The sequence below is a fragment of the Fundulus heteroclitus genome, unplaced genomic scaffold, assembly GCF_011125445.2.
Source record: "Fundulus heteroclitus isolate FHET01 unplaced genomic scaffold, MU-UCD_Fhet_4.1 scaffold_253, whole genome shotgun sequence".
NCBI classification, from domain to species: Eukaryota; Metazoa; Chordata; class Actinopteri; order Cyprinodontiformes; family Fundulidae; genus Fundulus; species Fundulus heteroclitus.
Genome location: NW_023396664.1, coordinates 39,638 through 55,444, shown reverse-complemented (window position 1 = coordinate 55,444; position 15,807 = coordinate 39,638). Strand labels below are relative to the sequence as shown.

The 15,807-nt window shown below is 44.2% G+C and overlaps 1 gene segment (V, D, J or C); it reads left to right on the top strand.

Moving 5' to 3' along the window:
* The window catches only part of LOC118559253, a 34,888-nt gene extending 19,371 nt beyond the window's left edge, over positions 1–15,517 (top strand). Inside the window, 1 exon segment of the V gene segment in view lies at positions 14,782–15,517. Coding sequence covers positions 14,782–15,173 — 392 coding nt within the window.
* The last annotated feature ends 290 nt before the right edge of the window (positions 15,518–15,807 follow it).

Below are 15,807 nucleotides of genomic sequence, written 5' to 3'. Positions count from 1 at the left end.
TTGCCAGGTCTGGGGCTGACGCCTCCGCTCCCCCCAGGAGGGGCCGGGGGGCAGGGGTGGCTAGGGTAAGGTGGGGGAGGGAGGGGGTTTATTAGGTATTTAGGGGGTGAGGGGGGCTCTGACTGGGTGGCTCGTATGGGTCGTGTTGGCCTGCCCTCTTTGGAGGGCCCGGTCCGGGGGGCGTCTGGTCCGGGGGCGGGGTCGGGCACAATCAGTCGTATAGTCGATATGGGGTGACCCCCCTCTGGTCAGTGTTGGATACGAGTGTTATGTGGGAATGTGTGTACAGCATCTTTTTTTTTTTTATCTGTGTGTGGTGAGTGGGGCACAAGGGAGGGATGGTGTGAATGAGTTTTTTTTCTTTTTTTCTTTTTCCAGGTATTGGTGTGGTCCGCTCCCTCTCCCGAGAACATCTCAAGTCTCCGCTAGGTGCGGAGCCCATCCCCCCACGTCCTGCCCTCCTCCGCTGCGCTGGCAGGCGCCTTGGCCCTCTGGCGCATTGGTGGGCTTCGGGTTTGGGGCGGGTTCCCGGGTGTGCGCCCGCCCACTCCCGGCGGCTTCTTCGCGGGGCCTGGCCCCCCGGGGGGTGGCTGGGGCCCCCGTCGCAGGGGCCCCAGCCAACTATAGAGATAGCTCAGCCAACTATAGAGATAGCTTAGGGTAACATGAGCCACTCTAACTATAAGCTTTGTCAAAAAGGAAAGTTTTAAGATTAGTCTTAAAAATAGATAGGGTGTCTAACTCACGGACCAAAACTGGGAGTTGGTTCCACAGGAGAGGAGCCTGATAGCTGAAGGATCTGCCTCCCATTCTACTTTTAGAGACTCTAGGAACCACCAGCAGACCTGCAGTCTGAGAGCGAAGTGCTCTGTTAGGAATATACGGGGTAATCAGAGCTCTGATATATGATGGAGCTTGATTATTAAGGGCTTTATATACGTTCAATTCAATTCAATTCAATTTTATTTATATAGCGCCAAATCATGAAACATGTCATCTCAAGGCACTTTACAAAGTCAAGTTCAATCATATTATACAGATTGGGTCAGATTATACAGATTGGTCAAAATTTCCTATATAAGGAAACCAGTTGATTGCATCAAAGTCCCAACAAGCAGCATTCACTCCTGGGGAACCGTAGAGTGTTATAAGAATTATTATTCTGAAGTCACTATGGCCTCACACCACTCGGACAGAGGAGGCCTGGAGACCTGATGTCTGTGTATAAGATCCACTGTTTTCTGATTGCAAGGCCAAATGCTGCAGCTGCTGAGGGATACTGATTGTTTACGATAGACTGTCTTTGTTTTGTCTCATGGGAAGGCCACGGTGCAGTATTAGGGGAAGCCCGAAAAGGGACACAGACAGAGACAGGGCAGACAGAGACTGCAGCGGAACCGTGGGGTGCGATTACTTTCCAACTATGTGAATCTCTGCTCTGTTTCTCAATAAAAGTGCTGGAACGTTATACCACCGTCTCGTCATTTAGTAAAGATGGGAACTCAGTTACTATTGTTTAATATTCCACCCAAACCTCCCATAACATAGAGCCACAGGAAGAGTCATCTGCATTGTACATGGCTTTGCTGCAATCCCTCATACTGAGCAAGCATGAAGCGACAGTGGGAAGAAAAACCACCCATTAACGGGAAAAAAAACCTCCGGCAGAACCGGGCTCAGTATGAACGGTCATCTGCCTCGACCGACTGGGGTTACAGAAGACAGAACAGAGACACAACAAGAGAAACAAAAAAGCACAGAAGCACACATTGATCTAGTAATCTGTTCTACATTAGATGGTAGTAGCAGGTGAGCCGTCTTCTCTGGATGATGTCACAGTGAACAGAACGCCAGACCAGGTGTACCTACTATGAAGAGAAAAGAGAGAGAACAGAAAGTTAAAGCAGAAATGACAACACATAATGCATAATTGAAGAACAGTAGAACTCAATATAGTGAGAAAATTAGATCCTGATATACTCCAGTAACCTAAGCCTATAGCAGTAAAACTATAAAGGTAGCTGAGAGTAACATGAGTCACTAGTTATAATTTTTGTCAAAAAGAAAAGTTTTAAGCCTAGTCTTAAAAGTAGACAGGGTGTCTGCCTCACGGACCAAAACTGGGAGTTGGTTCCACACGAGAGGAGCCTGATAGCTAAAGGATCTGCCTCCCATTCTACTTTTAGAGACTCTAGGAACCACCAGCAGACCTGCAGTCTGAGAGCGAAGTGCTCTGTTAGGAACATACGGGGTAATCAGAGCTCTGATATATGATGGAGCTTGATTATTAAGGGCTTTATACGTTAGAAGAAGAATTTTAAATTCTATTCTTGATTTAACAGGAAGCCAATGAAGGGAAGCTAAAATTGGAGAAATATGATCCCTCTTGTTGATTTTCATCAGAACTCTTGCTGCAGCATTTTGGATCAGCTGAAGGCTTTGAACTGCATTTTGTGGACTTCCTGATAGTAAAGAATTACAATAGTCCAGCCTTGAAGTAACAAATGCATGGACCAGTTTTTCAGCATCACTCCTGGACAGAATGTTTCTAATTTTGGCGATATTCCGGAGGTGAAAAAAGGAAACTCTGGAAACCTGTTTAATATGGGATTTAAATGACATGTCTTGGTCAAAAATAACACCAAGATTTTTTACTTTATTACCAGAGGCCAGGTTAACGCCACCCAGATTAAGTGATTGGTTAAGAAGTTTATTTTTTGAGGACTCTGGCCCAAAGATTAAAACTTCGGTCTTGTCAGAATTTAGATGCAGGAAATTTAAAGTCATCCAGCTTTTGATGTCATCAAGACATGACTGCAGTCGAAGTAATTGATTGGATTCATCAGGATTTATGGATAAATATAGCTGAGTATCATCAGCATAACAGTGGAAATTAATCCCATGCTGTCTGATAATTTTGCCTATCGGAAGCATATATATAGTAAAGAGAATTGGTCCAAGGACTGAACCCTGTGGTACTCCACAGGTGACCCTAGAGTTTGAGGAAGATTTATTATTAACATGAACAAATTGGAATCTGTCTGACAGATAAGATTTAAACCAGCCTAATGCTTTCCTCTTAATCCCTACAGTATGTTCAAGTCTTTGTAGGAGAATATTGTGATCAACTGTATCAAATGCAGCACTGAGATCTAACAGGACAAGTATAGACACAAGTCCATTATCTGAGGCCATGAGAATGTGATTAGTGACCTTCACCAGAGCTGTTTCAGTTCTATGATGAGCTCTAAAGCCTGACCGAAACTCCTCAAGTAGGTCATTACTTTGTAAATGTTCACATAGTTGATTAGCAACTACTTTCTCAAGAATTTTAGATAAGAAAAGATTAGATATAGGTCTGTAATTTACTAACTCATCTTGATCAAGAGATGGTTTCTTAAGTAAAGGTTTAATAACAGCTACTTTAAAAGCCTGTGGTACATATCCATTTACCAAGTATAGATTAATCATGTCTAAAATAGGACCACTGATCAGAGGGAATACCTCCTTAAACAACTTGGTTGGGCGAAGGTTTAGATGAAGCTAAAATTTTAGATAGCTCAGAAAGCTCTACTGCTTTTAAACAGTTCAGACACTGCGCAGGTTCTAAAGATTCCTCCAATGCTGCCTCGCTTACTGAGGACGAGGTAATCATGTTTGGGAGGATGCCAATTATTTTATTTTTAATGGAATCAATTTTATTTATGAAGAATCCCATAAAATCATTACTGCTAAGAGCTAAGGGAATGGATGGATCAACAGAGCTGCGGATCTGTGTAAGTTTGGCAACTGTACTGAAGAGAAATCTAGGATTATTCTTATTCTCCTCAATTAATCATGAAAAATATGCTGCTCTAACTCTGCGAAGGGTCTTGTTATACAACAATAGACTGTCCCTAGGATTCCTCTTGGTGTGTAGAGCGCCATTTTCTCTCCAATTTCCTAACATTGTGCTTCAAGGAACGCAGCTCTGAATTAAACCAAGGAGCCAGCTTCCTGTGAATAATCACCTTCTTTTTCAAGGGAGCTACATTGTCTAATGCAGAACGCAATGACGAAGTCATACCGTTTACAAAGACATCTATTTGTGAATTGGAAGAAACAACATTGCTGCCATCTACAGGGCATTTCTGCAACTACGGAGGATATTAAAAAGGGGACAGACTCTTTAAGTTTTGATACAGCATTATCCGATAAAGATCTACGATAATGGAACACTCTTTTGGGGGTGGAGAACTCAGTTAGATTAAACTCAAATGTTATTAAAAAATGATCAGATAGGACAGGGATGTGAGGAAATACTGTTAATTCTTCACAATCAATGCCATATGTCAGCACAAGGTCTAAAGTATGGAGCCAAGAGTGCGTCGGTTTATGCACATTTTGAGCAAAAGCAATTGAATCTAGGATAGTTTTAAAGGCTACACTAAGGTTATCACATTCTGTGTCAACATGGATGTTAAAATCACCCACTATAATAACCTTATCAGTATTTAACACCAAATCAGATAAGAAATCTGACAACTCATCCAAAAACTGAGTGTAAGGGCCTGGTGGATGATACAAAACAACAAACAGAAGAGGTTTTATTGCTTTGCAGTTTGGATGAGGGAAACTGAGGGTTAAATGTTCAAAAGAACTGTAATTATTAATTGGCCGTGGACTAATTAATAAATCAGACTGAAAGATGGTTGCCACTCCTCCTCCTCTTCCCAAAGATCTGGGAATGTGGAAATTTGAATAATTGGAGGGAGTTGACTCATTTATACTAACGTAGTCCTCTTGTAGCCAGGTTTCTGTGAGACAAAATAAATCAATCATTTAATCAGAAATCAAGTGCGTTCCTAGAGTCTCTAAAAGTAGAATGGGAGGCAGATCCTTCAGCTATCAGGCTCCTCTCCTGTGGAACCAACTCCCAGTTTTGGTCCGTGAGGCAGACACCCTATCTATTTTTAAGGAGGGGGAGTAGGGACCTACCCAGCCTGGATGTCTACTGTCGAATGTATGGTGAGTTGTTTGAACGTTAGTGTTGGGGAGGGATTAAATGTACGGGTGTGTGTGTGTGTGTGGGGGGGGACGTTCTGGTGGGCTTGTGTCCGGCCCCCTATCCCGGTCCTGGTCCATGTCTGGGGCTGATGCCTCCGCTCCCCCAGGAGGGGCGGGGGGCAGGGGTGGCTAGGTTAAGGTGGGGGAGGGAGGCGGTTTATTAGGTATTTAGGCGGTGAAGGGGGCTCTGGCTGGGTGGCTCGTACGGGTCGTGTTGGCCCGCCCTCTTTGGGGGGCTCACTCCGGGGGGCGTCTGGTCCGGGGGCGGGGCACAAGCAGTCGTATTATCGATTTGGGGTGACCCCCCCACTGGTCAGTGTTGTATGCGAGTGTTATGGAGTGTTATGTGGGAATGTGTGTACAGCGTCTTTTTTTTTTTTTTTAAATCTGTGTGTGGTGAGTGGGGCACAAGGGAGGGATGGTGTGAATGAGTTTTTTTTTTCTTTTTTTCTTTTTCCAGGTATTGGTGTGGTCCGCTCCCTCTGCCGAGAACATCTCAAGTCTCCGCTAGGTGCGGAGCCCATCCCACCACGTCCTGCCCTCCTCCGCTGCGCTGGCAGGCGCCTTGGCCCTCTGGCGCATTGGTGGGCTTCGGGTTTGGGGCGGGTTCCCGGGCGTGCGCCGGGCCACTCCTGGCGGCTTCTTCGAGGGGCCGGCAGCTAGCCCCGCTGAAGTGGTCCCGGCCATGGGCCCCGCCCCCGCAACGGGGGCCCCAGCCGCCCCCCGGGGCCCATGGCCGGGACCACTTCAGCGGGGCTAGCTGCCGGCGGAGCCCACGGGCTCGTCCCCGCAGCTCTTGGGGGCGTCGGCATTGCGGTGGCTGGGGGATTTCCTCTGGGCCGTCTCTACTCTTTCCTTGGGGGGGGGGGGGGTGCAGATATCCTGTGTCGGCCCCTTCTGGGCGCCCTGCTTTAGGGACCCCTTTGGGAGTCCGGGGTTATGGGTCCCCTGACTCCTGCCTCTGTGCTCGGGGAAGGCGGGCCTTTTGTTCTCCACAACCACTATCAAGCTATTTCCTTATGGATAATTTTCACCTAAACTAGTGCACTCTCACAAACTCCCACAGGTGCTGGGTCCCAGGTAATAAATGTTCACTTATATACAGTAATCTTACAATTTATTTATTTATTTATGTTTTTTCACTTTCTTTTTTCAAGTATCACATTACACATGTCAGCTTACATAATAATATATATGATTTAGCAATGGCATCTAGGTGTCATTCGATTGTATCTGTTGCTTTATGTCTGTTGGTTGTGCTGTTCTTTTTGCATCTCTCTTTCCAGGTGAAGGAGCAGACGGAGAAGGTTTTATCATTCTCTCCCTTTTATCTCTTCTTTCTTTCACCTCTACTCTTTTTTTTCTCTCTCACTTCTTGTTCTTCCTTTATTCTCCCATTGTAATGTCCATATAATTTTAAATTCTCCCTGCAGGAATCACAATAAAGGTATTTACAAGCATTAATCAAGTGGAGCACTATGGCGAAAGCTGTTCGCTCCACTTGTAAAAGCAAAATCTGTCGAGCTCTATCTGGCATTGAGACATCAATTCCTATTCCCACATTGCTAGACAGGACACTGGGGGAAAAAAAAAGAAAACAAAAAAAAAAGAAATCCAATAATCCTAAATCCAAACATGCAATGTTTCAAACGTCCAGGAATGACAAAGTCGAAAAGACACACAGTTTTCCATCCAAGAATATAGGGTGTGTCCCACAAAATGAGTCAATCAGGACCGGACGGGTCCCCCTTTCGTTGCCTACCCGTCGAAAATTTTTTATCAATAGTATTGAGAGACCAGCTTACCAGATCCATGTTTTTCAGAGTTCAGTTGGTATGAAGAAAGTGCTCAGAAAGACAAGACATAGCAAAGCAGGAGAGAGGGAGGGGGTGAAAGCTGGAGAGGAGAGAAAAAACATGACCGACGTCGAAGAGAGACAGAACAGAACTATTATCTGCTGCAGCATTGTTGTTCTCTGTGTCGATGCCAAAAAGGACTAAAAGTTTGATTAGAGCAGAGATTGTGTATTTTACCTTCCCTTCTGACAACAACTGTGGAGCATTAGCCAGCAGTTCTTTCTCAGAGCAAAACAGCATATTGTTGTAGGAAAACTAACCACAAACATGTGGTTAAAGAGTCTAATGGGCTTGAGAGATAGCATCCTTGGACTCACATTTTAAAATCTACATTGCTGTAATGCAGTTAAACCTTGACAAGTAAAACACCGAATGATTTTGGCTAGCAAGGACCATGCCACAAAGATGAGATTAAAGATTTATTGAAGGGAGGGGTTGAGGAGATATATGAAGAGGAAGAGATTATTGGATCATCTGGTGACAGAGGTGTGCTTGTGGTGGCCGAGTAGCATTAAGGTTATTATCAATAACAAAACTAATGAGTCCATCAGTGCCAACAAATTAAAATAAGGATAAAACAGGTTTGATATTGCAGGGGTGAGCAGTGTATTTAAAACCACAGGATTCAAATTTTTAAGCAACCTGTCATGGTTTTGAGTCGTTTAACCCACATACAGAATACACTCAAGAGGTGCGGAGCAGTTTGAGATGTTTATTTAACACAAGGGAGCTCAAGCTGATCTTCGGAGAGTTTCAATAAACGAAGCCAGAGAGAAAACGCATGGCCGGGCTCGGGCGGTCTGTGGATAGAAAGGAGGATGTTAGACTTGTTCACGGAGAGAGGAGAAAAGTGATGTTTGTTAATCCGCTTACCGCCAAGCACTGCAATCTACTCGGGGGGAGTGGAGCGGGAATGGGCGGTCAGGAGGAGTCCGTGAGGGGCCCGAGCAGCAGCGGGGAGGATGGGTGGCACGTGGAGAGCTGGAGTAACCAGGGCCATTCAGTTGGAACCCGCAGCCGTGCTTGGCAACACCAAGTGGGCACCGGTGAATGAGTTGTACACGGAGAGATGTCAGAGATCAGAAGAACACTCGGAACAAGAGGTGACCTGAGGAACAGGAGACAGGGATTAATCGCTGGGAAAGGAAGCTGTCACAAGACAGGAGCCTCTAAGCGTACCAAAACGAGGTTAACACTCTGGCGTCATCCAGCAGTCTGAGTGCGGTCTTTAAAGCGCAGCCACGTGCTGCTGAACGAGCCGCAGGTGTGTACCACGCCCACCTATCAACTCCAGCCACCTGTGGAGGAAGCAGGTCAGGCGGAGCCGGCAGAAAACTGCATGACGTCGCCTGCTAGGTCCTGACACAACCTTATTACAATAAAAATAAAGCCTAAAAACTGTACAGCAAATAACCCTAAAAGCTTCACTTGAAAGTGCAAACATGCTTTAAAGAATGGCAATAAGAAGGCCAGCAGCAAAACCCCATGCAGTCGTAAGGTAGAGAGGGTCAGCTACTTCTGCTCGGCGTCCTTCTGCAGTCCACCCCCCCAAGTTATTGACCCAGCGGTTGAGCCGAGGAGGCCAGCGTCTCCCCTGAGCATCTCCTCCATCCTGCCCTCGTCCCTGGCTCGGATGGGTTCCTCTCTGTCTGGCCATTGTGCATAGCAGCTTGAGCGGCAGTTCTCGGCTCAGGTGCGCCTCACCATTGCCCCACTACGGCCTTGCTGCTTCTGGTCCTGGGGTTCACTTCTGCTCCCACTCAGTCTGGATCTGCCGCAGATATTTTGTGTTGCAGTGTCGGTGGACAGCGCTTTCCTCAAGCTGCCTCTTCAGGTTCCTCCCCATCACTGCTCCTCGGTCGGCCGCTGACCAGGCAGCTGACCCGGCAGCTCCTCCACAGCCTCTCAGTCTCTCCCTCTCTCACTAGGTGAGGCCGCACCTTTTCTTCCTGCCTCATCACTCTGGATGAGATACACCTGTTTGATCAGTCAGTGCCCAGAGGAAAGGGGTAGGAACTAGTGTCTCCAAAAAGCATGCACAGAAAAATACATCCAACCATGCAACAAAACAAAGCTGAAACAAAAAAATGCTTGAAAAAAGCCACCTTCCTACATGCACAGAGATTATGGGGGCCAGGTGCTCTAGCTGAAAAAAAGGCACCTTGTGCAGCACATGAGGCCCGGGCTCCATTAGTGGCGTTAGATTTACATATTACAGCCTCAGCTTGAACATCCTGTTGGCTTATATACACACAGGGTGCGATTTGCTGGGGGGGGGGTGGGGGGATTTCCCCCCCCCCCTCTGGTTGTGACGTCCCCCCCTCTGGTCATTCGTGTTTTATCCCTGGGGGGGATACATTCCTCCCCCTTCTGTTCTGAATAAGTAATATTATCAGGGGTTTAATGTTCTCCGTCGCTGTGAGGGACTTTCGTCATTCGGAAAATGAGCGCAAAAGGTGAGTGGACTGTGGACCAGTTTGGCAAAAGTGCGAAGGAAGAACTTGCTTGATGCTGCAAATATGAAAGTTAACCAGGTGATGTTATGGATGTGGAAAGTGAAGGAGATTATGCAGAGGGCTGTCCTTGATGGTGCAAAGGCTCTGAAGCTGCAAGGTGGGAGAGATACAGGAATTGTCAATGGAACTACCAGATTTGGTTAAAGTGGACTTGTTACAATAAGCAAATGAGGTTACTAAGGTGGCATGACGTCCACGGCCCGGGAATATATGGGCTGACTAGAAAATGTTTTCAGTCAAATTGATTGTTTTTGATTTAACCCCTGAATATGATGCATTTTTCAAAATTGATATGAATACATGTCTTGTGTCCTTCACACTTGTAAATTAATTTTGTTGTTTGTATTTAAAGAGTATTATTACATTTTCTGCTCAAAGCGGCTAAAGTAAATTAATACCCACTCCTGAGTCCCGACAGTAGATGGCGCAAGTTTAAAAACAAAAGTCTAACTTACTGGATCTAGCTAGCTACCTGAAAGAGCACCTGGCTAACCATTATAAATAAAACTTTGATTCATTAATACAACTTTAGAAATTATCCCCCCCTCTGTTTTTTTTTGCAAATTGCACACTGTATACACATACTGTAAATCAAAAGCCACAAGCTATCTTATGCAGATGTTTAACAGTGTTCAACACTTTTCCCACTGAGGAACATTAAAGGAAATATTTTCTTAAGATTGCACCAGTTGGTTTCTTCAGTCAAATTGGCAACAACAGAACAAAGCATCAGAATCAGCCCTGGACAAGTTGGTGCCCTGTGAAAGATTTGCCATTACACACCCTCTACAATTTCCGTACCCTCACACAATAAAATATATTTTTGTCTTTGATGTAATCTTTCATTTAAAATTGTTTCAAATAAAACAGCTGAGGAAATTTTGATGAATATCAGACACAATATTGGAACCCTACAGCATTCAAATGTACCAAAATGTGCTGCATAGAAGGACGGCTAATTGATTTAAGCTGTAGAATAGTTACTAGTTACTAAGGTTTATAAAGATAACACATTTCATGTGTTGTGCAATTATATGCTGTTTAAAGTTATTTAATGTTTCATAAATAACTCTTTGTCTGTCAAGTATTGTCTGGTAATGATCAGCTCTTAAGCTGATATTAAGACAATGGTTGAAACGGATGAATTCGAGCACTAGCGATCTTTTAACAGCAAACTGTGCACACACATAGAATAAAGGAGTGACAACTTCTTTTCAAGTTCAAGAATTTAATAACAGAAATAAAATGAACATCCAGAAAACATCACTATGTAATTCTGTTTATCTGAATTAGCACAATATTTCAATCAATAAATCCTCTCTACCAGGCTAGTGAAACGTAACTAAACTACTGAGCAGAATTAAGATAAAAAGAAGCTAAGGAACTATTTACATGCAAAAACAAATAAAAGACAAAACAAAAGTGGTTGATCATAATCAGAGTGAATCAGTGAATCCTTGTTCACTGCAGGGAATGGAGTTAAAAACATTTGACGTGTTTCAATCCATTCACAATGCAAAGCCCAAGTTAACCAGAACATTATATTGAGTAAATAATATTCTAAAGACTGATTTGCTTAGTAAAATGATTACCTTAGGATTGCTTGCCTTTGTTTATGCGATTCCACCTCCGGACGCTACGGGTCACTGTAGCAACTGGTCGCTAAATTGGGTAAAGTCAAAAGTTGCTTTTAAAACCGACATTAATATTTGATATTGATGCGGGAATAAGGCTCATAGCCCTATCGGCCGACAGCGAAGCCGAACGGTTGAGCTTTACGCTTCAAAACAAGTTCCTTTTGAAATGTCTGGAACCGGATGTTAGCAGGAGCTAATAGAATTTTGGCTAGCAGGCATTCGGCGCTAACAAATAAAGGCTTTATCTTTATTTTTAGTCATATTGAGTGGCTGGATAACGTAAGCATTTATGTCCCATCAATGTATGAAACCCTTGTGGAGATAACCTCTGTCATAACCATAAAACACACTTGACAATGACAAGGTACCGACTGCTAGCAATGAGCTATCCAGTAAGCCCTTTGTTTAAAGACACCATGTGCAAACAGTTTACAATTTTTTTTTAAATGAACCATTTAAACTCTCCCTTTTGGGTCTCTCTGCCAAACCTGTCTTTTGCCTCGTGTGAGTTTTGTCCACTTTGGCCATTCCAGGAAGGAGCACTGAAAGCAGGGAAGTTATTGGCTGTTCTTGGCAATGTGTGCTTCTGTGCTTTTTTGTCTGTCTTGTTGTGTCTCTACTCTGTCTTCCATAACCCCCAGTCGGTGGAGGTAGATGACCGTTCATAGCCCAGTTCTGCTGGAGGTTTTCCTTTGCGCTAATGGGGAGTTTTTATGTCCGCCAGTAGCTCCATGCTTGCTCAGTATGAGGGATTGCTGCAAAGCCATGGACAATGCAGACGACTGTCCCTGTAGCTCTACACTTCTCCAGGAGTGAATGCTGCTTGGAGAGACTTTGATGCAATCAACTGGTTCCCTTATATAGGAAATTCTTTGACCAATCTGTATAATCCGATTTATCTTGACTTTTTAAAGTGCCTTGAGATGACATGTTTCATGAATTGGCGCTATATAAATAAAATTGAATTGAATTGAATTGAATTGAATTGAATTAAATATCCCATCAATGTATGAAACCCCCGTGGAGATAAAATTTGCTATAACCTTAAAACACATCTAAACCATATCAGCAATGCCATGGAACAGGATGCTAGCATGGGCTAATTCCGTTAATCCCTTTGTTTAAAGACATGTGGACGCATCACAAACATTTCCAATGACCAGGTAACTTTCCCTTTGGGTCTCTCTGTCCAACCTGTCAGTGCCTCGTGTGAGTTCAGTCCACTTTGGCCATCCAAGGAAGGAGCACTGAAAAGCAGGGGAAATTGTTGGTCTATTCAGCAGCGGGCTAGCATGCAGCTCTGCAGCAGCAACATGTGGTCTCGACCGACGGTCGCAGCGTGTCTGATCTCCCAGCTCGTGTGGTGAGGGAAGGCGACCGATCCCCGTCGTCTCGAGTCCGCTTTCCTGCAACAGCTGACAAAAATAAACAAAGCTGTTTTGGCATTCTGTACTTCACGGCTGTTTTTTTGCAGAAGTCAGAGTGCATCTTAGCTTCGATCTGTGTGATGAATCTCCGTGGTCAATCAGGTCCTTTCGCTCTTGTCACCCCATCGAAGCAGGCAGATGAGTTTCGCAGCACCTCATGCAGCTTAAGCTTTTTGGGGTCCTTGAGCCCTCATGGCTGCTGGCTCGTGGCCTCTTCAAGGCCCCTTGTGTGGCACCTGCACGGCAGCCCCCCCTTTCCTCGAGGGCTCCAGGTAAAAAGTAGTCGTCGTCTGAGAGTCTGGTCAGAAGTGCTCTGACCTTTGTTTGTGTGGGAGTGGTCTTAAACTGCATTTTGATTCCATCCCCATGGTACGTAGTGAGAATTCAATCTGACTTCATTATGTCATTATGGCTTTAAAATGGCACAACAGTGTAAAGTAGTGATGGACATCTGAAGCCAGGCTTCGAGGTGTGTACCAAGTAAAAAGGGTGCGTGTCAGACAAAGCTCCCCTTCAAGACTTGTGTGGTCTTGCTGAAAACCATGTGACCAATTACAAACGATGCTTCACCTTCCATTTCACATGTGACTGCTTCATATTTAATATTTTTCATGGTGTTATTCAAAATAAAAGCATGATAAACCTGTTGCTTTGTGTGTTGTTTGGTCAGGCCGTCAGTACTGATAGAGATTATATCACCTGAGAACAGGTTTGCTTCAGCAGAAGTGAAATGCAACCAGAAAAAAGAGAAAAGCCTCCCCCATTTAGGAATACTTTTTGATAATCACTCAAAATAAGTTTGCATGATGTGTGCACATATAATAAAGAAAGAAACACACGTAGTAACCCTCAAATAGCGAGCCTCCAAAGCTGACAGAATTATCCTCAAAGGGCTGGTTTCAAATTAAAACCTAATGAGAAAACAATATTTAAAAATGCTGTCGATATATATATTCATTTATGTTTAATCCATTACAGAGGTAATGCTAAGTTTGAAAAAATAATATGACAAACCCTGTGCCTGCCTCCACAGGAAAGCACACCCAACACACAATTACCCCAAATATATATGACATTTTAGCCCATGCCATAAAATAAAAGACAACCAGTGAGAGCCACCATCAGAGCAGGATTACTTTGGCTGAAAATCATTTTAGGAACTCAAAACAGTTGTCAGAGTTCCATAACACTCAGATTCATGGTTACTGGACAAAACGTTGTGACAGCATTGTTTTCTGAAGTTATTTTAGGGACTAGGCCGTGGTGGTGAAACTGCAGCAGCAGATGTCACTAGAGAGCACTGAATGAAGCATTGGGTAATGATCCTTTAGGTGAAGTAATGAGCTTGAAGGCTTCATTGCTTTGTGAAGCTTCATTTGGCCATCACTGGTGTACCTGGTACATTTTCAGGGTAGCCACCTTTGTGATCCAAATTACAGAATGGTTTAGTGTTTATCAGGGGTCCAGTCCTCAAGGTCCAGGGTGGTTCTATCAGAACCAGCAGCTTGTCTGGTGGATCAGAACAAACTGACCAGTGATCTCTACTGTATCTATCATGACCTTTGACCTCCTTTGACCCATTTACCTATTCAGCTCTGTTCCTCTTTTGGACCACTGATGAATCTTGACCTATGCAGACCCAGGAAAAGCCCACATCATCTGTGGTTCTGTTGATATTCTGACCCAGTCGTCTACCCATCACAGATTGATACCTTTCCAACAACCAAAGATCAATTTGCTGCCCATAATCCAGCTTTTATTGCCTAAACTAGAATCTAGATTTGTTAACTTGCTGTATAATATATTTTCCCACTAAGAGGTACCATGATTCAAAGATCATCAACGCTATTTACCTTCACCTTTTGGTGGTCATAACATTATGCCTGATCCATGCATGCACTAGTTAAGAGGCACCAAACAGATAGTTCAGTTTATCTGTCTAATTAAGAGTTCAAACCACCTCATTATTGGGCTTTATACTAGTTAATTTACTCAATTGAAATAAAACTTTATTTCCTCCAGAAACCAGAAGAAGCTGTGAGGCTGTTAAGCAGGAGGAAGAGGAGCTGAGAGCTTCAGGGAGGAGCTGAGCTGTTACTGAACTATAGAAGAGACACAAACTTCCACATTCAACCCAGTTCACCACACCAACATCATCTCTGCTCTGGACTATTATGGACTTTCTCTGATCGTTGCCTCACTTCTAACAGGTCAGATTCAGTCTTCAGAGAACTATTTTAGATTCAACTTCATGTAAAGATTTTTTTGATAATAATCTGACATTTCTCTCTTCCTTTAGGAGTCAGCTGTAAAGAACTGACAGCAGTCAAAGATAAAGAGTCCAGTCAAGAAGGCAGCTCTGTTACTCTGTCCTACAGATACTCTGAAAAAGCAACTGGTTCTGATTATTTCTACTGGTATCGACAATATCCAGGAAAACCTCCAGAGTTCCTGATCTCTCATTTTGGATCAGGAAAAGAAATATCTCAGCCAGTTCCTGGTCTGTCCTTTAAAGTGAGTGAAGATAAAACCCAGATGGACCTGCTGATCTCCTCTGCTGCAGTGACAGACTCTGCTGTGTACTACTGTGCTGTGAAGCCCACAGTGACAGGAAACACCAGAACTCTGTACAAGAACCTGCAGTACTCCACAACATCCACTAGAGGGCCTCACACACTGTTCAACCACTGATTGTTGAGTCCTTGGACTGATGACAAAGACAACAGAGACATGAAGCAGTAAAGATCAGAGACAGAGCTGCTGTGGAAGCAGGAAACTCTTTGATTGGTTGAGTAAAAGTGGCCCCGCCCACTGAACTTCAGCTCCTCCAATGACATTATGTCTTCCTCCTGCAGTGGAGGAACATTGTTCATCTGCTGTGTGGCTTTCAGAGCTCCACAGACATGTTGCTTTACCTCTTTTTGCTTCTATCTCACATTAGAGGTGAGTTTAAGAACAGGGATTCAGGTTTTGTTCCAGCTGCTGCATTAACCACAGATACAGACTGCATTTCACTACTTTTCTGCTTCCTTTGCTCTGATAGAAGGAAAATCAGTTTTTCATCATCTTGGAAAGTGAACTGACAGAGTTCTCCTGTTGATTTAGTTGTGAATGTCCACAGAGTAACACTGAACAGGGGACATGTGTCCACTGTCTTCTCCTCTCAGCATCATGGACAATGTTAGTCTAACGGCTTCATTTTCTCCTCCTTTTCCAGGACTAACAGCTGGAGACACAATCTCTGCTGGTAGAGATGAAGTCAGAGGGACAGAAGGACAACCTGTCTCACTCAGCTGTAGCTATGAGACAACTGTATCCTCTGCAG